The 24992-nt window shown below is 36.3% G+C and overlaps 7 protein-coding genes across 7 annotated transcripts; 4 read left to right on the top strand and 3 right to left on the bottom strand.

Moving 5' to 3' along the window:
* Window positions 1-362: 362 nt before the first annotated feature.
* FDP41_005269 (uncharacterized protein) lies at window positions 363-1943 on the top strand (the record flags this gene model as incomplete). The annotated part of the gene is made up of 1 exon (XM_044708775.1): window positions 363-1943. One exon carries the CDS (start codon window positions 363-365, stop codon window positions 1941-1943), a length of 1581 nt encoding a protein of 526 aa, XP_044560655.1.
* Window positions 1944-2098: 155 nt separating this feature from the next.
* On the bottom strand, window positions 2099-2500 carry FDP41_005268 (uncharacterized protein; the record flags this gene model as incomplete). Its single annotated transcript, XM_044708774.1, has 1 exon — window positions 2099-2500. One exon carries the CDS (start codon window positions 2498-2500, stop codon window positions 2099-2101), a length of 402 nt encoding a protein of 133 aa, XP_044560654.1.
* Window positions 2501-3504: 1004 nt separating this feature from the next.
* FDP41_005267 (uncharacterized protein) lies at window positions 3505-4092 on the top strand (the record flags this gene model as incomplete). Its single annotated transcript, XM_044708773.1, has 1 exon — window positions 3505-4092. One exon carries the CDS (start codon window positions 3505-3507, stop codon window positions 4090-4092), a length of 588 nt encoding a protein of 195 aa, XP_044560653.1.
* Window positions 4093-4338: 246 nt separating this feature from the next.
* FDP41_005266 (uncharacterized protein) lies at window positions 4339-6744 on the bottom strand (the record flags this gene model as incomplete). The annotated part of the gene is made up of 2 exons (XM_044708772.1): window positions 4339-6131; window positions 6684-6744. The coding sequence occupies 2 exons, from the start codon at window positions 6742-6744 to the stop codon at window positions 4339-4341; spliced, it is 1854 nt and encodes a 617-aa protein (XP_044560652.1).
* A 473-nt stretch (window positions 6745-7217) lies between these two features.
* FDP41_005265 (uncharacterized protein) lies at window positions 7218-9336 on the top strand (the record flags this gene model as incomplete). The annotated part of the gene is made up of 2 exons (XM_044708771.1): window positions 7218-7243; window positions 7434-9336. 2 exons carry the CDS (start codon window positions 7218-7220, stop codon window positions 9334-9336), a joined length of 1929 nt encoding a protein of 642 aa, XP_044560651.1.
* Window positions 9337-9439: 103 nt separating this feature from the next.
* Window positions 9440-11080, top strand: FDP41_005264 (uncharacterized protein; the record flags this gene model as incomplete). Its single annotated transcript, XM_044708770.1, has 1 exon — window positions 9440-11080. One exon carries the CDS (start codon window positions 9440-9442, stop codon window positions 11078-11080), a length of 1641 nt encoding a protein of 546 aa, XP_044560650.1.
* Window positions 11081-11139: 59 nt separating this feature from the next.
* Window positions 11140-24166, bottom strand: FDP41_005263 (uncharacterized protein; the record flags this gene model as incomplete). Its single annotated transcript, XM_044708769.1, has 2 exons — window positions 11140-23100; window positions 23195-24166. The coding sequence occupies 2 exons, from the start codon at window positions 24164-24166 to the stop codon at window positions 11140-11142; spliced, it is 12933 nt and encodes a 4310-aa protein (XP_044560649.1).
* Between the last annotated feature and the right edge of the window lie 826 nt (window positions 24167-24992).

Here is a 24992-nt window from a genome sequence, read left to right as displayed (position 1 = left end):
GGTTTGACGAATACAACAACACGTTTTCGACTCTTGTATCTCTCTCTAACGGGAAACATCTAGTAGTAGGACTGCCTGTATCACACTTTAATTATTCTTTTTGGAATTTGAATCTAATAAACCCATCATTATTTTGTTGGTAATAATAATTATGTTGAAGATGGTGCTCACCATGAACGACGAAGAAACTTTCTAGAAACAACTTTGTTTGGACATGACCACAAGGCACATTACTCACACACTTATCATCTTTCCGAGTAAGTTGTGCACAACACACAGAATTCTGAATTGAAATTCTTTCTCACAAAGATGGACTTCAACAATGAGCTTCTGGATTCTGCATCACACACTCTTTGAAAAAAATGTTTCTTCAACAATTACTTCTCCATTCCGAACAATATCCAAATCTTTTCTTGTTTGGAAATTGCAATAGCAAATATTATGTTCAATTCTTGTTGAATAAGATTGTGAAGAGAGTGATAAGTGCTGCTTCTTTTAACCCATTGGAAGAACACGAATTGTTTTTGCATTCGGATGAACACAGTGATGATGAAAATAATAATAATAGCAATGAGGCTTTGAGCACTAAATTATCATCCAACAAACTCTCGGAAGATGATATACTAAAAAGTCAAAAACAAGAAGAAATTAGATTGCTGTTTATTGATGGAGGAGATTATAAACAACAGATTCCGAAAAAGCTTCAATTTGATTTGGATCGATGTAATGCTCAACTACTGAAGAAAAAGAAGACTAAAGAAGGAGATGACAGCGAATCAGAGAAGGAATGTGAAGATAAATTGATGATTCGCATTGACGCAACAGAATTTGAAAAGATTAACGATCTGTATAAACACATCACGACAATATTGTCAACAATTTGGGCCTCTGATAGCTCAAAGGAAGTAAGAAAAGGAAAGAAAGTACTTGTAGTTATTAATTCACTGAGCTCTCTTGGAGTTTGGTTTGGAGAGAGTCAAGCGTTTCAATTCGTTCACAAACTTTTGCAATTATCAATCACGGCAGAGAACAGAGCAAAGGTTTGTTCTGTGGTAAGCGTGGTACATACAGATACACATTCTAGCTCGGTAGTGGAGCAATACAAATTGCATGCTCAAGGAATTGTTTCATTAGTTGCATCAGACGATATGGATGAAGAAGAAACATTCTATTTCCCCGTAGCTACAGGTTCAAAAACGAAAAAACAAGGAGACGAGGAATCTTCATCAGCTCAAGATGAAGATGAGGTTGAAGAGAAAATTCTGAACATTGCTGCCGTAGATTTTAGATGTGACATTTATAGTTTAAGGCCTGGAGGCAAGCTCTTGTTTAATGACGAATATTACAAAGTGAACCCAACATCTGAAGACGAAGGAGCAATTGTTCATGTCAAACACCCATTCATTCCAAAGAGACAAAAGAAGAGCAAATCCAAGGTTGATATAGATGAGGATGATGAGGAAGAAAAGCCAAAGACTGTCCCAACAGATTCTATGAATCCTGTATCATCAGGAGTTACAATTAAGCGTAAGGTTGGAGAAAGGCGTCACATTACCATTGGAGGAGACTCAGAGACAGGTCATGTACATGGAGCAGGTTGTTCTCATGATCATCATCATGACACAAGCTTCAAGAAGAAAACGACAGGAACAACGTTTTTGGATACATTCGAAGAAAGAGAGAAAGAAAAGCACAGACAAGAGAGAATGGATCGCCCCATGTCAAAAGAAGATATTGAGCGACAAGTCACTTTCAAGATTGGTCTTACCGAAAAGGAAAAGAGAGCTAGGGAAGCTCTTGAGCTGCCCTACACGAGGGACGGATTAATGAATCAATCGAACAAAACGCCACAGGAACAACGACAGCAAAAGCAAGGATTTATTATTGTTGATTCAGATGATGAATATGAGGCTGAAGATCCAGATGATGATCTGGAACTCTAATTAAAGAGTCGAAGAATACCTTTTTAACAGTGTACATATATACATATTCTCGAGACATATGAAACAGTTAGAAGTTAAAATTGTACAGAGTATTTTGAAAGAGAAGTCTCACATGCGAAGTTCATGTTGTGAGAATGAAGTGTAGGGAAGAGTTTTTAAACCACACAAAATCTCCTTGGTGTAATGACTGGTGGTGATGCAAAATCACATTTAACGTCCTGACAGGCATAACAACAACTGTATAGACCCTGTTTTGAGTGGAAAGACGTCCATTCTTTTGAAGAGAGTGTGGCAGAAACATTCTTTTCAATTTGATCCAGAGCATGCTTCTTTTCTTTCACGTGAGCAATGAAAAGTTTCCTTCTGTTTTCTACAACCCGAATGACCTCTCGTCTCTCACTCTTTCTCGTACACGAGGATTCCTCCTTTTGTTTTGGTGGTTGCTGAACCAGTGGTTGGTCATCGATGGGAGATAGCAGTTTCTTATGATTATTAGATGGAAGTTGTTGTTGAACGAAATCCATCAGATTCATGGATGATCTTACAAATAGACTCATCTTGGTGTTAGTTTCAATTGACAATGAATGATAGAGTTGATGATCAGATTAGTGAATGCACAGACAACGAGGCAGTTCAGAACAGCACTTTGTGTAATGTCTCTAAAAATCCTAGAGTATATTGCTACAACAATCACACACAAAACGTTATGCCAAAATGAATTCAGTGTCAACGACGACAAGTTGTAGTGCTTGTGGTTATGTCAACAAAATAATGGATTGTTATCTTGCGAATCGCAAATGAGATGTTTTTTTTACTTTTTCAAATGGTGAGTGGTGGTCCCAGACAGCTATGGACTTTGATAAGCCATGCACTTTTTGATTATTTGACCGCCCCTTTTGCGAGATATACGAAAGCGACGCAATATTCCGAGCTATGGCCAGAGCAAAAAAGAAATTCAATCAATCAATTGTCTCGAGCATCAGTAGGTGTTCTGGAATAGCCAAGAATTGTCACTTGTATGAAATTTTCGTTTCTTCTTCTTCTCGCTATCATCAACAATACATGAAATCATTGGATAAGAAGTGTGTTTGAATACAAACAAAAGAAGAAGAAAGACTAAAAAAGATTCAAGTCGGCGACCATTTCTCACACAAGCATTGTTCTTACAACGGAGAAATGCATGTCCTCCAAAGTCGTAATCGATAGTAATGGCACTGAGATTCGTAAAGGTCCTTTTTTCTTTATTTATATATATTTACTGTTTCATTCTGGAGCATTTTGTTAAGGTTAATTACATTCCAAGAACAATTCATTTATTGTTGACAATGTACACCGAATCCAGCTGGGATTCTAATTGAGGACAAAAGTGTGGTCGGTCTGTCTCCATTCTTTTCAAGAAAAAAGTGTGTGGCATTTGTCAACAACGAAGACTTGGATTTCAGACCGTTTCGAATTTATATATTACATTATAATTATTAATAATAATAATTAATAAAAGTCATGCCTAGTTATTATCAAAAAAAATAATAATAATTAATAATAATAGGTGCATCAAAAAAAAATGCACAGAAACACGACAAGAATTCGGAGGCTCATTTCACCCTTTGATTCCTTCTTTTCCGAGACAAATTCCGAAAAAACTTGGCAAGTAGAAACAAAATATAGAGCTGTTGAGAACTCTCAAATCCATAAGGAACATTTGGAAGAAAATTTGGAAAACCATCAAACATATAATAATCAGCATTCATCAGAAAATTGCCAAATTTCGGATTCTATGAACACTTCTTCAGTTTTTTGTGAATTATGTGAACAAGAATTAAAGGACATGTTTGAATTTGAACATCACTATGAGTCAGTTCATTGCCACTTGTGTTCCGAATGTGAATTAATCTTTCCGAGTGCTTTTTTGTTGGGTGTTCATTTGGAGGAATGTCATTCTTCCTATTTTGAAGTTTGTTTACAAAAGAACACAATGAAAATGTATCAATGTTTGGTGGAGGACAAGTCGATATGTAATGAAATGTTTAAAACAAGTGAGGAACGAGATTTACACATGATTTCACATCACATGTATGAACCTGGTTTCAGATTTGAGAAAATGGGTCGTCCTTTGAGTCATGTTGAAACAAATGATGAAATGTTGGAATAATTGAAACGATAGGAATGAATCGTTGAATTTATTAAGAAAAAGAAACAAAATTAGAGAATGTTGACTGGAGAGTATAACACTATCATTTTGAAAATACGGACAAATATTTGCCCATGAAATAATGATCATTGTCAACACACCTTGAAAACTAGTCGAGAGTGGTTTTTGATTGAGGAAGAGAATATTGTTGTGTGGTGGCCTGCATCTTGAAATGTTGTTGTTGTTGTTAAAAAAAACTCACACTATTTACAATCCCTTTCGTGACATAAAGTTACGAGATTCGATCAAAAGGGTCTGCTTCACCTTTTCATTTGCATCATGAAGAGGTGTCCTGCGATTATTGTCCTCAATCGATACATCAGCTCCATTTTGAACCAATAATTTTGCAATATCAATATCTGGATTAGGATTTACAAAAACTTTGTGGAGAGGAGTTTGTCGGTGAATATCCTGTTGGTTCACATAGAGGATCACTCCAGCAGGTTTGTCATCCATTCCATTTTCTTGTGAATTTGGAGCTTCCTTACTCTTTCTCGTCTTTAAATCTTGTTCCAATAAATATTGTACAACCTCCTTTTGCAAATTCTGCGCAGCAAAGTGTAAAGGTGTCATGTCTTCGTCGGTTGTTACATAAATGTTGTCGTTATACTTTTCCACTAGATCCTTACAGATGGCCTTGTTTCCCTGTTCAGCAGCCAAGTGAAGAATGGTCTTTTTGTGACGATCTCCAATTTTGTAATCTGCTCCTCTTTCTAATAACAATTTGACCACATCGTATTGTTTGTATTGCATCGCACAATAGATTGGAGTGGTCATATTGTCATCCACTGCATTAATATCAATATATGGATGCTCAATCAAATAATCAAGCATGAGTCTGTCACCTCGAATGGCAGCAATGTGTAAAGGTGTCTTTCCATCTTCTTCGTTTTGACAATTTGGATCAGCTCCTTGCAAAGTAAGCAAAACAACATCTGCATAATTATTTCCATCCACAGCCAAGAAGAGTGACACTTCCAAAGAGAAACCTTCATCATTCTCTTCCGTTTCTGCAATTTCTGGAAATTCCAATGGATTTCGAGCCAATTCCAAAAATTTGAGAGTACTCTCATTGCTTTTCAGAGTTCGTGCCAATTGCTCAGCTCCCTTATTTCCAATATGATTATCATTGAGTGAAAGTCTCTCCACCAAAGAGCCATTCAAAATGGATTCTGCCAAAGCAATTGCTCCATTGTCATAAATTTCATTCTTGTCCAATAAAATAGTTTTCAGTGTTGTGTTACGAACCAAAACAGATGCCAAATCTTCGGTTCCTTGATCACTGATTTGATTACTTGATAAATCAATGAGTGAAATGGATTTGCTGTCTTTGATGGCTTTGGACAAGGCAGTCAATGATTCATCTGTCAATTCATTATTCGATAAAATAATTGATGATAAATTCTTTGTTGTACTTTGAATTCCATTCATCACTGGAATACATTGTCGATCTGTCAACTTGATATCTGAGAGATCCAATGTCTCAATTTTTGGATTTCCATTCAATGCTAAACCCAAATAAGCAAAATCTTCATCCGTAAATGTGGAACCCTTTGTGAGTACTTTGCTAAATTTCCACACACTCGATTCAATATCAAAATGAAACTTTTTCAACGCATTGGCCACCTTGTCAAGATCTTGAGCTTTACTATTGTTGGACAATGCAGCATTCGAAGCTTTTTGATTCAATGCCAACACTGCTTGAAACGTTTCAAACCAATAATCTCTCTCTTCAGTGGTTTGAAATTCAAAATCCAATGTTCTCTCTTCACCAATCAATGAAAAACATAATTCTTCTTTCACTTTCTTGGATCGTTTGAATGGTTTTGTGTTACAACCCTTTTCAATTTTTGTGAATATTGAAATGGATTCATTGGACTTCTTATTCGATTTGTTATCGTTTTGAATGGGTTTCCAAATAATTTTGTCAAAATTCGAACTGATGGAGACCCATCGTTCGTGTGGAGAACCTTGACGACCATGTTTGATGCATTTGAATCCTGAAGGGATTTGTTGTTGTTGTGATTTGTTTCAGTTGTTATTGTTGTTGTTGTTGATGTAATGATTTGTTGTTGATGACGTTGATGATGGAATGATTTGTTTCAGTTGTTGTTGAAATGATTGTGTTGTTGTTGGTTGTGTGAAATGTTGAGAGATCAAGTTGAGAAAGTGTTGTTGTTGTTTGTTGTAATTATTGAAAAGTCATGATGATGAACGAGTGATTCATGAGTGTGTGTGTGAAATATTGACGAATGATGATAATGAATGGAAGTGTTGTCATGAAACCATTAGTAGTAGTAGTATATATATATCCACACAGTGAGGAAAAGGAGAATGAGACACAATGAACATCATCATCGAATCATCATCATCATGACGGTTGTATGATAGAATCAAGAGTCATGTGTCAGTGGTCAATTCCCATCATTCATTGATGTCATCATCGAAAAAGAGTTTATGACAATAATAATAAATTGAATACACACGACACAAAATTGTTCATCATCCAGAACGATTCGTCTTTTAATATAACACAAAATTGGAAAACTCACCTGTTTTTAACTTCTTCAAATAATTTTCAATCTTTTTCTGTTGAACCAATTGTTCGTACATGATGAAAAAATTTTATTCTTGTTGGGAGAATGATGATGAAAGAAATAGAGTGCGTTTGATGTGTTGGTGGTGGTGGTCGGAGTGTGAGTAGTAACGATACGAGAGAAGAGAAGGTGTCCTCAGGCTTTGCACAATTTTTTTCACCTTTGACAGTTGACGTGCCACAAAAGATTCTTACGAGCTCCATAAAGAAAATCATTTACTTTTCATGATATTCCTTTTCAAGACATTGTTAATTAAAAAACCTTATCGGACCAACAAAGGCAGCTCCACACATGAAGAGGTTATTTCTTCCCTTAATTCTTCAAGATGTAATATTAATTAATTATTAATTTAGTAATTCATTGATGCAATCTTCATTGTTGGTTCATTCTGAATTGCATCTTGTACTCTTCAAACATCTTGTCGAACTTATATTTTGATAGGGTTGTGGTGGAGGATAATAATTCGATCTTGTTGTCAAATCCAAAAAAATGGGAAGAAGAGAATTATATCGAAAGTAAGTCATTTGTATATATCCGATTGAAATGATTCATGATGATTACCATGGAAAACAATTAAATATTCAATGGTTTTGATGATCATGATGATAAATATTCATTATGGTTTTATCCTTTCCGATCGGAAAATGTTTCATCATGATGATCATCCCGAACACATTTCTCATGTTGTAATGATTATTACTGTAGCAAAGCGAGCCTTCATAATGCTGCTCCTCTTGCTGCAGCCCATTCTCAACCTCTTGGAATTACCATCGGAGCAAGAACTACAGCTCTCAAACCTCCAAAGTATTACATTCCTCGTGAATATTATGAGAAAATTCTGAAATATATGAGAACCAAAGAACAGACCAATGAGCTTGCACAGGCTCTTACGAAATACTTGTTTTCTCCAAAGGATTGGAACTACTTCTATTTTGAACATCGGTGGAAGGAATATGCCAATGTGAGGAGAGCTTTACGTAAATTAGTTCAAATGGGAACATTGCAAACCTTATTGAGAGGTAAATACTTTGTGGAAGAGGATGGAGAGGAGAAGGGTGGAAAATCATCACCCAATACCGCCTCTTTTTCTTCTCAAGAAACGAACAAGACAACATTAGAATCCTCATTAGCAACTCAATCAAAGAATTTTGAAGAAATTATTGTTAAAGATGAAAGGAATGAAATAGATCAACAAAATATTGCAACATCAAAGAAAAACAAAAAGAAGAGAAGGAAAAAGAAGCAACAAGAAGAGGAAGATTTAGATCTTGATGACGATGATGACAATGGTGATGATGGAACATTTGACGGATTCGAAATACAGAGAGAAGAGGATAAAGAACCTTTATATGAATTGAATGAGTGGAAAGAGGATAAGAAACAAAAGAAAAAGAATGCAAAAAATGGCAATAAGAATTCAAAAAAGCAAATCGAAGAAGAGGAACAAGGCACAGAGGATCAATTGCTTAACGAAGACAACTTTAAAGAAGAACAGGGCGTCCCAGTTCGAACCGTTCATATTGATTTTAACAGCATTAAGAAAACTTGCTGTCAAACTGAAAAAATTGATTGTGCAGAATATGATTCTGTTGTGCATATTACTTCATCAGGAGCAAAAAAACCCTCAAAACATCATCACAACAAGGAATTAGAGGATACAAATGCTTTGCATCACACAATTATTCAAGTTGTGGAGGGTGACGTCCTGTCAACTGCACTGATGTTGAAAAGATCCAACAAAATGAATCCCTTGATTTTGATTAGTGGCAGCCAAACGTCACCTGCCGGGTCGTATTCAAAAGGAGGAAATACTCAAGAGGAGGATGTGTGCCGAAGATCGGCTTTGGCTCTTGCATTGGCTGACCCTTATCGCTTTGATGAAAACAGAACTTGGACTTATCCATTGCCAGAATTTGGAGGTGTTTATGTTCCTCATTGTTTAGTGATTCGTCAACCAAAGAGTGAGGGTTATGCATTTTGTAAACATCCTGCCACGATCAGCATGATGGTCATGTATCCTTACATTAATCCTCCCACAGAGAAGAGAAAAGTAGCTGACCCTTCTACAGTTGTGACAGAAAATGATGAACACTCCGATGAAGATATACAATATGAATTGTTTGTTACAAGCAAATTGGCGAATTCAATCAAAAAGAAAATTGCTTCCTATTTTGAAATTGCCTTAAGAAAAGGCCATGACTCGCTAGTAATTGGCTCCTTTGGATGTGGTAATACTCACTCAAACCCAGCCTATCACATTGCTTCATTGTTTAAGGAAGTTTTGTCAAGTGACATTTTCAAAGACAAGTTCAAAGCTGTCATTTTCTCAATTTCACAGGACAACGAGTCAGACAGTAAATTAAAGAACGACTCTGAAGAAAATTTGGATGAAGAGTCAGAAGAAAGCAGCGATAAACAAGTCGCTGCTGATGAAGACGAATTGACAGACGAGCTTGAAATTTCTATCTCTGTCGAACAGCCAAGCACGAATACTTCTCCATCAAAGAAGAATAATTTATCAATTTTCTCCAAAGTCTTTCACGGAAAAGAAGATGCTCCCACTGCCGAACATTTCATTTCCACCATGCCCTCTTCCGTCACTCTTTGAGAATGTCAACCTTTTACCTTTGACGATGATCATCAAGAAGAAAGAACTAATTGTTTTGTATGTTTCCAAAAAAGTGATTTTAAAAATTACAGTTTTTAAAAAAATGTCTTTATCTTCAGAGACCACCTCACCTGCTCCTTACATTACGGTTCGATACGTCAAGCCTTTACCTTCATCGCTTTGTTCGGGATCTTTCTCTCAACAAGACAACCAACAAGTGATTGAGGCCAAATTTCCTCTTATTGAAATCAAGCCTCATAGAATTCCTTCATCTTTTAAAAAGCTCCGAACGGAATCAGCTCACTCTCTGCAACCAAATCGAGCCAGAACCACAACGAATGTATCAGATTCTATGGAAGGAAATATTGCAACCAATAACACAGTAAATGAAGAATCACTTGAAAAATCGTCTATTCTCAATGCTCTGAAATACAAAGTGGACATCAAAGCCATTGCTGATTTCTTTGATTTGGAAGAAGATTGTATTTTACAACAAGACTGTGGCCGAATGTGTATGTTAATGGATCAAACAGTTATTCCTTTTGCTTCTTATATTGTCAGCGGAACAATGAGATCACAAACGATGAGTGACGATGATTCATTCGAACAGTCTGCCAGTCAGATACAAACACCTCTCAAACGAACTGGTATTGTTTTTGATCGAAGAATGCAGAGCCATGTAGGGAGAGCTTCACATCCCGAATCTCCTGCTCGGTTGTCTGCAATCTGGAGTTCATGTATTGAAGATAATAATTTTGACAAATTGTGCACAATTATGGAGGGACGAAAAGCCACCAGAGAGGAGTTAGAATGGACTCATTCACCACATCATGTAGATGCTGTCATGGCCTCAAGATTGGATATGTTCAATCACACAACTGACGTGTTTGTGACTGAAGAATCTGGTAATGCTGCACGTTTAGCGTGTGGAGGTTTAATGGACCTCTCTCAAAAAGTATTAATGGGAGAGCTGGACAATGGTTTTGCTGTTATTCGGCCTCCTGGACATCACTGCTATTCTGACAAAGCATCTGGTTTTTGTCTCTTAAACAATGTGGCAGTGGCAGCAAATGCTGCCCTTAAAAGAGGTCTTGCAAAGCGAGTTGTGATTGTGGACTGGGATGTTCATCATGGTAATGGCACTCAAGCAATATTTGAGGAGCAATTTAGAAGCACGTTTTTAGATGTATCAGAGGAGACAATAATGGAAACACCAGAAGTGCTCTTTTTTTCTCTACATCAAACAAGAAACAATTTTTATCCTAACACTGGAAACTTGGAACAATTAAGCTATGACGGTGCTAAGCGATTTATTGTTAATATTCCGTTCGATGAGGTGTATGGAGACCAGGAATTGTTAAATGCGTTCGAGCAAATTGTTATCCCTTTGGCAAAATCTTACAATCCTGACCTGGTGCTTGTTTCAGCAGGGTTTGATGCTGTGAAAGGTGATAAGCTTGGAGGCCAATTGTGTTCCCCTCAAGTGTACGGCCATCTCACAGCATTGCTGATGGAGCTAGCAAAAGGGAAGGTTGTCTGTGCCTTGGAAGGTGGTTACAACATTGAAGAAACAGCGTCATGTGTAAAAGAATGTATTTCTGTGTTGCTGGGGAAGGAGCCAAGTGTTTTGTCCTATTTGTTAGAGCCACCATACTTGAAAGAAGAGCAAATCCAAAAGCATGCAGAGATGTTGCAGAGAGTGAAAACATTTTACTCAGAACTGTTCAACAAATCGGTAAAATAGGAACATTGTTGAGGGACAGAAACATATTGTCACAAAACTAATTCTCTTTGAAAGTAGGCTTAAAACTCCTCAATTCTCACTTCCTCGGATGCTGCTGGTAAACTGGCTGTTGATGTGACATTACGCTTAGCTTTTGGAGTTCTAGGAGAGTTTTGAAAACCAAATTCAAAAGCGCTCGAGGAAACGTTTGGACTACTCTCAATAGATGATTCTTCGTCGTGAGAATAAAGAGACCTATTGCTATATCGTGGGGATAAGTTGACCTGAGAATCCAATCTTAGACGTGCTTGAGAATAGGCCTCAATTTCTAAATTGTGTGACATTTCTATTTCAGCTTGTAATTTTTCGTTTTCTTGAAGAATTTTGTTTGCTTTCGATTTGTCCAACTTGTTTTTCATTTTTCTTCCTTTAGCTTTTGCGAGACGAACCTTCTTTTGAAGACGTTTCAAGTTCACAAGGCCTTCCATAATATCACGAATAGTGTGACATTCATCTTCATCACTTGACTCATGATCTGATTCGAAGAGAGTTAAATTGAACTCTACTTTTCGTTTGGCAGTTTTCATTCTTGCATAGGCAGCTTGATCATCAGGAATAAATAATTCATTTTCAACAACTTCCCATTCATCATCTTCAAATTGATTGTTAGTTTCACATAATGGATTTTCAACAATGTTCCACTTTTCTTTCTCATCTTCATCGAGCAAAATAACTTTTGTCATATTGATCATGGCATTACCAAAAAGCTTGTTATAGAGTTGTTGAAGCTTCTTTGCATTTTCTTTACCATATTTCTTTTCGAGCTCCAAACGTGCTTGTCGTTCCTTTTTCCTGTCTTTCTTTCTTCTCACATAAATATCATAAATCAACATGCCCAACACAATAACAATTGAAGTCACAATGACAATACTTGCAATCCATTCACAGAAACTTCGTAGCGAACTGTTTCCTAGCCACACATTATTGTCCACTAAAAAGAGTAATCCAAAGAATAAAACTAACTCAGTACACACTAATGAAACCCACTCCAGCAAGTTGTGGAATTTGGTCTTAAAAGGCACAAATTGAGAATGCAACAAAAATGCCACAAACACAGTAATTAATGCAAATGTCACTGTTTGTAAAGGCAATAAAAAGGTATTGAAAATAGAGAGAAGTAACTTTCTAAAAGTAATAATAATTTCCCAATAGAATAATCTCTTCTTAAATCTCATTTGAATATATTTGAATCTCAAATCAAAGTCTTTCACTTTCTCCAACAAGACTGGATTCTTAGCTTTCCATTTCATCTTCTTCAAATCTTGTTTCGACAAATCTGGATTGTGAATCAATAAATCTCTTCTAATTTGATGTTTCAACTTTTTCTTGTAAATAAAGAGACCCAAAAAGAACACAGGCGATCCCAAACCAAAGATTATAAAATATAAAATGGACAATGGTAACATGGCATACCATTGTGAATCTCCAATATTAATATCTGGACTTGCAACTAGTGCACACGTGTTATCAGGTTGTGAAGTACAATAGAAAATGTCACTAGCTTGTGAAATGATAAACGAAAAGGTGAAACTGAGAAATGCAGTAAATCCGTTGATGAGCTGATTAAAGAAAATTTTCATCTGACGAGGTGTCATCTTTTCTTTGCACATCCATACCAAGAGATTTCTCACCCACACCAACAAATTTTTAACCCAAATTTTCCAATCATAGATTTGTTCTTTGATTTTTCGAACCATCTTTTGTTTGGTAGTTTCGTTCTTTTCTTTTTCTTTTTGCATGAGATATTCAGCTTCATCTATATCATCGTGATAACGATAGGGTTCCCAATATTCGTATTTCACATGATGCCCATAGCGATTAACAATAGCATTTCGAATAACTCCTAGAATAAATAAAATGACAAATAGAATCAAAATGTAGAATGGGAACAGAGTTACAATGTACCATTTTGTGACATGGCTCATTTCAGGGAAGATACATTTTGGATTAATAAAATCAGAGTTGAAAATGGTTGCTGAGCTAGCTGTGAAAGAATATTCCATCGCTACTGGCCATTTGATTTGATATTTTGTAAACATGGCAACCACTTGGAAGAATGAAAGAGCAATGGAAATAGACGCCAAGTGAGCAACCTTAATACTACTGATTAATAAGAATGCCAAAACGACTACAATCATTACAAGTCCAAAACCTAATAATCTCCAAATAGCATCAGATCCACATTTTGAACAAAATCCATTAAATTTGTAATATCCAATGTCACAGGCTCCACATTTGCCAGAAACATATCCAGTCGTACAGTTGTTGATAGAATATCCACCACACGCTTCTGCTGGAACACAACTATAAACTGTATAATTATCATGTGTACCAATCCAATATCCATATTTCGGTAAAGGATGCTTAGAGCCTGGATTGCAAATCATACTTGTAGAATCGCATGGTACACAATAATCTGTCAAGTCTGATTTTGGCTTTGGATTCAAGTAATAACCAGCTTTACAAATACAGAGCTCCAAAGAATTTGCACTTTCAGCAAGTGTGAAAGAGTTCACAGGACATTGAATACATTCAGTTGATCTATAACCTGTGGAATATGAATTTTGAGCACATTTGATACATTCATTACTTCCATTATTTGGTTTGTAAAATCCTGGTTTACATTCCAAACATGGTTCTCTAAAAGATGGACTTCCATAGCCGGCAGGACATGCAACAAACTCAAACATGGACTTGGCTTCTGTCGAAAGAGTAGAAGGGTTATAAAGTTCTCCATTCAAAGTGTACCAATCTCGTCTATTATAACTGATTGAAATGGATGTGAAACCTTTTTCACGTTTTGGAGATTTACAAGTGACAGTGTTGCTTGATTCGATACTGCATGGCTCACTGGTGAGGAAGGATCCAAACATGGCTCGTAGGTCTTGAACATTTTTGAGAGAGGGATCAATTCCTTCCACAACTAGTGTCACTGGAATATTTTCATAGGTCCAACTTTGTTTTGGATGGACACTCAAAATTTTGAGTTTTTCATGAGTGTACATGTAATAACTATTACTGAGCTCTTGTTTTGAAGTATAGAGTTGAACAGTGAAACGTGTGAAATTTGCAATTTGGTATGAAATTTGACAGGAAAACTCGTAAATGACATTGCCTGGAATTTTTGGAACTCGTACGATCGTAGAGTCTGGTAAATTAAATTGGCATCCGACAGCTGCTAATAAATTTTCACCTGTAACAACCACTGTCGTAGGAAGATATCGTTCAATGATGAATGGATAAACACTGACCAGACGTGGTTCATCATACTTGTTTTTCAAAATGACAGAAGTGGAATAAATGTCAACGTCATTAAAAGTAATTCCAAATGAAACAGTAAATGGAAATCCAAGCAATGAGTATTGAGACAACGTCCCATTGAGAGCAGGGAATAAGACATACATTTCTGTACTACTGCATTCAAATACTGAACTACTTGTCGTGTTTGATTGAGCATAAATTGAATCCAAACTAATTGAAATTGAAGAAAGACTTGATGAAGTTGTAATTAGGAATTTCAGTGAAGAAGCTGCATAGCATGGAATGACATTATCAAAAGAAATGTACAAATTATTTGGAACAATGGTCAAAATTTGCCCATCCAATACAAAATCAGGAGTTGCATTTCGAATTCTTTTGATCGAGAGAGCGCTTGTATAATTCATGGTTTGCACAACCGTAAATGTAAGTCCAGAATCAACGGATAGCATGAGGTTATAAACACCAGAAGGCAATGCATTGGATGAAGACGTTGGTGCAAGGTCAATACTTGTAGGTCCCACAACAATCACTGAGAGAGGTGCTTCTGTCTCAGACCCTAAAATACTTCTCGAATTTTTCACAGCATTGTTATTCACAAGAGACATTTTTGCAAAGAGTTGATTCTTGTCGAAACTCTGTGAAAATGTTCCTTGAATTGAAATTTTTGGGGTGAAAGAGAAGACGAGAGATGGATATAAACCACGATAAAGAGGTGGATCGACAATGTTATACATTAAATTTCCAAAACCTCTTAATTCTTCAAAAGTATCTCTGTTGTAAAGAATGATGTTGTAAATACCTGCACTATTTGGAAGAGTCAAACAAAAGTATTGATTGGAAGAAATGGAACATGGTGTAGTGGAATATTCAACTCCATTCAATCGTAGTTTCAACCCCATTTGAGAAGAAAGTGTCGATTCTGGAACTCCATTTAAAGTAATATTCACAAACTGTCCGGCGATTCCTTGTTTTGGATAAACAGAAACGGTACTTGAATAAAAGTTAATAGAATCTCCTTTGCTAATATAAGAATACCCATTGTCAATTGAAATTGCAAGAGAGAGCTTGTATGAAAGTGAACGAGTTGGATGTGAAATCACTCTTGTCGAAAATGTGATTTGATTTGAAATGTCACTAAATGACGCATCATAAATCACACTCATGCTATCATCAAACAATTTAACTTTTGGTTGAACATTTCTTGGAGCATTTGATAACGTAATCGACACGATGGTTGGTGTGAACATTTCCACAAGTTGAGGACTCACTTGATAAATGGATAAGGAAGAAGTTGTACTCATTTCAATGGTGGAAGAATGAGTGTAAAATGATTGGAAAGCGTCAAAACTAATTTCTACAAGAATGAATCCAGGTGTGTTGGTGACAATGTTTGGCATTGGACACTTGATAGAATTTGCTGAATTTTTGTAACATGTCCAAATGTCATTGGTCACTAATTGTGGATTGGAAATGGTTCGATAGCGCACGGCTGGTTTAAATCTATAATCCACTACTGAATCAAAAGTAAATGTCATTTGATCACTAACTGTGTATACTTTTTGAAGATCAATAAATGAAGGTGAGATGGAGCTCACTAAAGGTTGTCTTAAAATTGAAAGCGGAGGATTCAATGTCATGGATGGTTTGTTGTCAATTAACACCACAATTGGTAACTGAAGTGATTTCAAATATACAAGATCAATCTTTGGTGTCATGCAATTAATAACACTTGTCATGGCGTTCGAACATGATGAAAATGGAATTAAATTATTTTGATACAGGAATGACATGGAATAGGAATACGAGTTCCAAGTTTGATTGGTTGGATAATCAATGATGAAAGGAAGTGAAATGTTCGTGCCTCCCAATGAAGAACCAATTGTGTTACTACTAGATAGTGACAATCCAGTTTGTAAGAGTGTAGTGGATTTAGCAATAGTGATGGCATTGGAATTATATTCGAGTTGAATGTTGTACTTTCCAGGTGTTCCAGTGATTTGTTGAAGTGAACACTCCACACTTGTGGAAGATAGGGGGACAATAGGCACACTGAAAGAACTTGCTCCATTCCAAACTTTACAAGTAATTGAAGAAAAATTAGAATCAATGGAATATTTCGAAAAGCTCATCATGGCCTTACTGAATCGACTTCCTCTTGTCACCATATCAGAAATGGAGAATACATAAGGTGAAATTTTGTCAACATCCATCAAATCATAAACAATGAGAGAAGTAATACTGATTTGTGAAACTCGAAGGGAATTAGAGACTGGAATATCCGTATTGATGACATCAAGCAACATGGTTTTTCTTACAGGAATCGATTGTTCAGCAATATAATTGGATGGGGAATTCGTTGAGTAGTTTTGCTTGGAAACAATATATGGTGCTACAAATGATAAAATTCCACTATCTACTGAACTACCTAAATCCAAATATACACTATCCTTGTTAATTTTAACATTATAATTCAAGTTAGAGGCAGAAGTATCAAAATTAAGTTGGAATGATTTTCCATTGAAATTTGATGTAGAAATGTCACCCGAATTCCAATTAGCAATGACAATAGGAGAACTGACATAGGTCAGTTTCTTCTTATTTGTGATCAAGATGTATGATTTTGAGAAATCATCATAGATACCCAAACAGATATCAACATATCCTTTAGAACCAATAGAGCTTGTAATTTGTTTAGTGAATGGGCAATTGACTGTTCCTTGTGTAACCTGGTTCAATAAAACGGCTTGCTGTAAATTAGAGCCAAGATAAGCCAAACAGACTACTTTTCCAGTTTCAAGAACTTGAATGTCAGGAATTGAGATTTGAATGGCTGGAAGGTTCAATGAATTTGTAGTGAGTGTAGTGACAAATGGATTAATAAAATAGATCGATTGCAAACTCTGGAAATAAACATTAAATTGCAAAGAAGTCAATTTGTAAGGAATTTGGCGAAGTCGACTCATGACATAAACGTCAAACGCTGTTTTTGTGTTTCCTCTAAGGTTTCGACATTGTATATTACTTCCAGAAACAATGGCTTCAGAAGCTAATAGAGCAGTTGCTGCGTCTGAAGCACAGACAAAAAGTAGATCAGACGTCACGAAGGGATTTCCACTCAGCACTACGGCGACATCCACTGGGCTAGTTAATGAAACAAATGGTGTCGCATTAAGAGGAGCATAATTTCTCTCAAAATAGATTGAAATCAAAGAGCTCAATGTTTCCACATAACCATCCTTTGAATAAATAATACTGACTAAATTGCTTCCAATGGATGCACTTGTCACATTGCATTTTAACTTGTCAACACCATTTCCAGTACTACTGATTTGAGCCTTTGTGATTTGACCTCCCATATTGCAATATAAATTTTGTTTGACAGAATCTGTTGGAGTGAGTGATCTGTAATTTATATCCAACGACAGCTCGTTTAACAAGTTGACAGGTAAAATATCACTTTGTGTAGAAGAAAATTGAACATCAAAAGGTTGCAACACTTGGAACAAACCACCATTCGAAACAATATTAATAATTACTGGATAACCATCCACAAGGTGATTTGTTGAAGCTGAGATGATGTAATTTGCTGCCTTTCCAAAATATGAAGATACCTTCAAGGTGGATGTGTTTTGAATTTGTGAAAAATCAAGAGTATTCTGAATCTTTGTGTTAAATCCGTCAAAGAACTCCAACACCAACGTTGTGTTTGAGTATAGGGTCAATGGAGCTGAGAATGTGGTGGTCACTTCGGAGGATTTTCCTTCCAACACAAATGGAGGAAACACATTCGTGACATTCACTTGCATGTAAGGTATGTAGGAAACGGTCATTCGATTGTTGTTCACTTTCACTGGATATGGATAAAAGGTTCGGTACGAATTTGGATTGGAAAGTAAATTTGGAGTGGTGCACGAATATTTTTGATCACTCACGAAGGAGCATGTAAATACTGAAGAATTATCTCCAATCATGTATGCATTGATGGTTGGAGTATTTGCAAAGTCAGCTAACATTGTGACCATATCTCCACCAATGAGACCATAGGAAGGTGTGAAAAAGGATCCACCAATGACACTAATTTGAGATGGAGTATTGGTAATTCGACTGGATGGCTTGTAATTCAAAATAATTCCAATAGAAAGCTTGTAAAGTCCAGAAATGGTTTCTGTTAGTGAACAGTTAAAAACTCCTTCTCTAGTCACTACAGTTGCAACTTCTCGTATCGATCCAGTGCTATTTTCCCAAATGCACACATATGAAGTTGGAACTCCAAAAGATGCTGTTGTGTTGAAGGAGGTAGCAACTAAAAGAGAAAATGGCTTGAAGGTTTGAACAAAACTCTGAGACACTGATTGAATGGATACCAGTGGTATTGTAGTAATCAATTGATCGGTGTTGTTGGAAAGTGAAAATTCAAATACTTTTGAAAGAGTGGAATAAATTTCATAATATCCAACGGTGAGTGTTAAAAGTCCATAGGTTTTAGAAGTTGTCTGGAACGAACAAGAATACTTATTTCCACCCATAAATGTCAACGTTCCATATATTGAGCCCACTAAATTGTTTCCCAAAACACAAACAGCCAAACCGTTAGTGATCAGTTCCATTGGAATGTTTTGTGCATGTGTAATATTCAAGGCGAAAGAAGATCCGACAGTTAAGATTGTGTCATTGGATGCAATTTTGGTGGTTCCTGTGGTAAGAGAGTAAATGGCGGGGCTGAACGTTGAGTATTGTAAAGGTTGTTTGTCCATGGTGAAACTATTGACAGAGAAATAAACTCCAAGATTAACAATACCACTCACTGCCGTATTAATAATTGTACTGTCCACATTGCAAATCAGAATTCCATTTTGTAAAAAATTAGCATTCCATCTAATACTTGAATTTGCTTGGTCGTATTGTGAAAAACAATCCCATTGTAAACTTAGCGTTGGATCATACGAAGTCTGAATTTGAATGTAAATGGGTGAAATAGAGGTTGAAATAAACGCTTTAGGATAGGTTTTTTGAATAGTCTGAAGTTTGTAAGAAATAACCTTTTGGCTCATGGTAGTGAGAATGGTATTATAGTTAGTGCCGTCAATTGAAATAATAGACCTCATGGTTGGAGTAAAAGATTGAACTGAATTGGTAATTGATAGCAAATTCGATGTCACATTGCAGAGAATCTGTTTTGATGCCGTTTTTTGGCAAGGAACTGGAACAGTGAGAGCAGAGGAATACAAATCCACTTGATAGTAATTGTTAAAATATGAGCCCGTATCAATAATTGGAGTGGAGTTGCTGTAGCTGAAAATAATTGGTGAATCCTCAGCAACGTTCATATAATTGGGTGAAAACTTGGTTGTTGTGAATGAAATGTAGAAATTATTTCTTGTTGCCTGAACCATGATATTATCGTTACTGATTTTTTCTCTAGAGACATTGAGGTAAACATTGAGACTCGAAGGTGAAGAAACTCCAAATGCAGTTGAGGAAATGTCACATCTAAATACTTCACTTGATAAAACCGTGACAGGGTACTCGTTGGTTCCAAAAATGCACTTGTATTCAAAGTTCGTGTTGATCTTACCATCAGCAATGACTTTCAAAAGAATGCTGTTCAAAGTTTGTGAAATGAAATAATCAATCAAATAAGGAAAAGACTCTGAAATTTGTAAATATTTGCTCACAAAATAGTAATAAGTAGATACTATTAATTGACTCTTCTCTGACTCTGAATAAACAAATTCAATTTTTGGAGTAATATTTGCAGGATAATATTCGTTTGTAAATAATACAGTGTTTGGATTGTACATGATGATCACAGAGCAGTCAGAAAGTATAACTGCTGGGAAAATTGCCACAGAATTTGATCCTTCATAATTGTTCAATTGAATAGAAAGATTTGAACAGTTGAACTTTGCCTTATCAAGCTTAAAGTTTTGGAGTGTGAAATTCTGTGCCTTATTCTCAGAATATAAAAATCGACTCGTTTGGAGAGGATTAATAATAATAGAATTACCAGCAATAGGAATAGTAAGAGGATTTGATACTGGAATGATAGCTTGTCCATTGTCAGCTGCAATAGTAAGAGATGTGTAATAAATTCCATTGCTATCAAAGCTTGGATTTGAAAGTGCATAGTCAATATTGCAACTCACTGCTCTGTTTCCAATGACCACACCTTGAAAAGTATTACCATCTATTTGGCAACAGTATGTTCTCTGCTTCAAGTCATTGTAAATGTTAATAAAAACTTTCAAAATGGCATTGACTCTTCCAAGATTCCATTGAAGTACAGCAGGAACAGTAGAGGATATATCTTGCTTCAGGAGATAAATATAAGGTGCTCTGAAGAGTGACACGTATTGGGACATGAACAAGTTGTGTTTCACTGCAATGGAAAGAGAGGTAGTGGTGGTAGTGTTCTCATACGGAATGGCAACATTGCATTCAATGCTTGATCCGGTCAGAACGGCGTTTGAAACTGTGTTGTTACTCGATACACATACATAACTGTATTGTGAACCTGAATAAGGAACACTAGTGGAAAATCTAAATTTGACAACTGACAGGTCAGGAGTCACAAAAACTGTTTCACTTGCGATGGATTGAACATTCACGATATCCATGGTAAGGGATGTTCCGACTGCATAATTTGAGTTAATAGCACTTTGTGATTTACCGATATAGACCACCGACACTGAATACCGATCTGCAACTGTTATAATTGTCGGGTTGCACGTCACAATGGAAGTTGTTGAGTTTGTTTGAATTCCAATCACACCCACGTTGTTAATTGCACCTAAATTTCCTTTAAGCACACAGTTATAATCCGAGTTCACATTGGTGAGAGGTCCTTGTACAAGTATAACAAAAGAGACAGATCTACCCCCTGACGCATTTTCAATGACACTGCTTGGATATAAATAGGTAGTCGTCGTATTTTGATTAAAAAGTAAAAAACTCAAACTGTATCCCATATATTGGATGCGGGTGGATGCAAAGGTATTTGATAGATAGTTTGAGGATGACATGGTTAAACTGTAATATGCATTACCTTCAAGTAAATTAATAGTCTCCAAGGAACGAGAGAGTGTCGTAGATCCTGAGCTACTGAAAAGGTAAATATCCGAGTTGATAGGAAGTGGAACGTTATAGGAAACATAAATTTTTGAATCTCCAGAAATGATGACATTTGACCTGTAAGCAGTGAGAGCAAAGTTTTTCACAACAACGGTTTGAGGTAATTTCGCAATAATGTAACCATTATCTGGAGTATAGACGTCTCGATATCGTATGGTCAGAGTTCCATTTGTTTGCCCTGGCGGTACATCTAACATACATTCAATGTTGAATGCATAATTCCACCAGGGTCTATCTTGCTGGCTTAATACGTTTGCTGCTGTGTAAGTTGTTAATTGTGAGTTAAATTCTAAATAACAATACAAATTGCTCTTAAAGGTATTCATCGCAATGTATCCAACGGACGGTACGTCTTGCATGGTCACTTGAATTTTTGGATTTTGTGGAGGTACCAACACAAAGTATTGATCAGGTTGTGGACTTGTAGCTGTCAAATCGCCAGAGGCCTTAGGAACTGTGCTCAAACATGTTGAATCAGTTTTGTAATTCAAACAGCTGCAAGTAGTCTCGTCATAGTTGGTTGGCAAAGCCCAATTGCAAGAGCATCTTCGATCTGTGCATGTTCCTCTTGAATGACAAACTTTTGTGTCATTGGATGGAATACCATTGCAATAGCTGTACTGACAATTATCTCCAAGATAACCTTGATTACAATTACAGGTATTTAAGCCAACACAAGAACCTTTTCCAGAACAAACATTTGGATCGGTAGCCGGTTTTCCATTACACTTATTGAAATAGCATTGATTATTATCTGAATAGAACCCAGCATTGCATTTACAAATATTGTCGACAGGTTGTTTTTCATTACCTTGGTTCACTGTACAAACTCCATTTTGACAACCATTTCCATTGTTGCATGTGAAATTCTCACAGTTGGGTCCACTAAATTTGTAAGTATAGGTACATGCACAGGTGTCAACTGCAACACAATCGCCTCTTCCTAAACAAACAGAAGAGTTGTAAGATGGTATTCCAGCACATGTCACGTATTGGCACTTATCACCAACATAACCTTGATTACAGGTCTCGCATTGAGTTCCATTCGCAGTTGCGAAGCAAGAACATTTGTTAAATGACACACACGAGCCTCTTCCGCTGCAAACCGTTGGATCATTACTAGATTTTCCAAAACAAAATATACCTGGTTCAGCAAGAATTGAAATCTCCGTTGGACTCAATACTCGCTTGAAAATTGCAATTTCGTCTAAATAACCTCTGAATCGATTGGTTGAAGTAAAAGTGGCAGTCTTTTGAGCGGAAAACACTCTTTGGTTTGCAATCGTTAATGTTCCTCCAGGTTGAATGGAAATATTTTTCTTATAATTTGTGACAAATTGTGTTAAATTTCCGTTCAAATAAAGTTTCAAAATACCAGTAGAGGAACTCCATGTTACTAAAACGTGATACCATGCATTCGTATTCAAATTAATAGTGGTGTCAAAAGTAGTGGTTGCGTTCAGCTTTGAACGAGGTTCATAAGAACTATTCACGGATAGCTTTAAACTTCGGTAGTCGTCGATCAAAAAACCAAAATTAAGATCACTTGTTTGATAAGCCAATGGAGTTCCTTTTTCCAAATGACTTCCCTAAAAAGTATTCGAAAAAAATCATTAAGTTGGTTCAAGAAAAGTTTCAACATTCAGTATTTCACGGTAAAACACATAAATAATTTCTACAAACCTCATTGGAAGATTTCATCCAAAAAGACACAGTCACTTCATCTTTGGGAAACAAAAAGTTTCCAATTTCCAATCTTTCTTCGATGGTAGTACTGGACGGATCAAAAAACATTGCCTTTCCCATCACTCCTGGGACGAATAATCGGTTAGAGATTGTATAATTCACACTATTTGAAATAGAATCTGCATAAGTATCTTCTCCTCGAATCCATAAAATACAATCTCCGTCGGTGCTGCTTTTACTCGATGGTGGTTGAGGATCAGCTTGAGTTAAATCGTTCATTTGTAAATTGCATTTTGGTCCATAATAACCTGAAAAACAGCTACATCCAGTATTCACTGAGATACAAACACCATTTCCACTGCATTCGTCATTTAGATCACATGTAGCAAAAAAAGCGACACGTAATAGTCTAGAGAGTCTTGATGATGTATCAACAACTTTTGGAACACCTGAAGATTGAAAACCAACTCCAAAATATGAATAATTTCCTGAATAATTGGTTAACAATGCAAATGCTGGGTTTGTAGGTGACATATCTGGTGGCGGATTATTTAAAGTCGCTCCAAATCCAACCACACTATCATAGTATCCATCAATCATTGAACAATTTGATAAAAACACAGAACCCAACATGAGAGAAAGACCTTTCACATTTGGATTGGCCATAATTTTTCCACAACTTCCTCCATAATAGAGATTACCCGTGTCAGAAGCAGTGACCATAAAGTTTTCGGCCGTCAACAAGACGTCTTTCAAATGTAGGAATGGCCAAACCGTGTTAATGTAAGTTGATGAATTGAAAAACAAGCTAGCATAGATTAAATTAAAAGGTTCCAAAAGATAGTTTGAGTTGGAATTGTACAGAAAGCTGGGTTTGCTGGACGTGGTCGTGAGAGAGCCACTCGTAAAATTTAATGTGAGAACAGGATAGCCATTCTGAATACCACAGGTCACTTCCTTGAAATACATGTATTGTGAAACGTTGGGTGAGAGGCCCAGTATGTTCTGTTCATATCGATCTGAATATAGGAGGTTATTCAAGTGCCAAAGAAATTAAAAGAAATTGTGTGAAATTTAGAGAACATTTGTTGTCGTGACAGCGGCTGATAAATATTACATACATTTAGTGGCAGCTTCAACGCAAGTTTGTGGCGTTCGGGTTTGAAAAACGTATGCGTTTGCTCCAAAGTAACTGATTCCTATGAATAATGTTACAAATTGTATAATAATCGTCATCACTAGCGATGAGAAATTTCCATGTGAACACGTGACAGCAGCAGGCATCTTGCGAAATTTCCCTACGTATAATGATGATGATTATAATTGATGCCAACAGTTGCGATGATGAACGGCCACGTTGTTCGACTTTATTGATGATACAGAGAGTGATGACGATGAAAATCCGAATCAGTAACGAGAAGAGTGGGATTCTAGGAGTCGAATTTCAAAACAATCACGAATGAGGAGGATGTTAGTTTTTTTAGCGATATTAATATGAGCGAAAACTGATCGATGGATCATTCCCGATATGATTCGTGAAACATCCGATTTCATATGTTTTGGTATAGCCATCACCAACGACCATTTTGACCTTATGAAACATAGTGATTTGTGTCTAATGCATAATTTTCATTCCTTGAAAAAGAAAAAAGTCGTTCTTTAATAAACGTGCAGCCGAATAGATTCATCTATTTTTTTACGTTGTAATGATTCAGCCTAAATAAGCATTAACAGGTTGAAATTTAATAACTGTAATTTTTTAAAACGAGAGAGAATCGTTCTGTAAGAATTTTGG

The sequence above is a fragment of the Naegleria fowleri genome (assembly GCF_008403515.1).
Source record: "Naegleria fowleri strain ATCC 30894 chromosome Unknown tig43, whole genome shotgun sequence".
Lineage (NCBI taxonomy): Eukaryota > Heterolobosea > Eutetramitea > Acrasida > Naegleriidae > Naegleria > Naegleria fowleri.
Note: the sequence above shows the minus strand (reverse complement) of the source record. Positions and strands in the feature narration are given on the sequence as shown.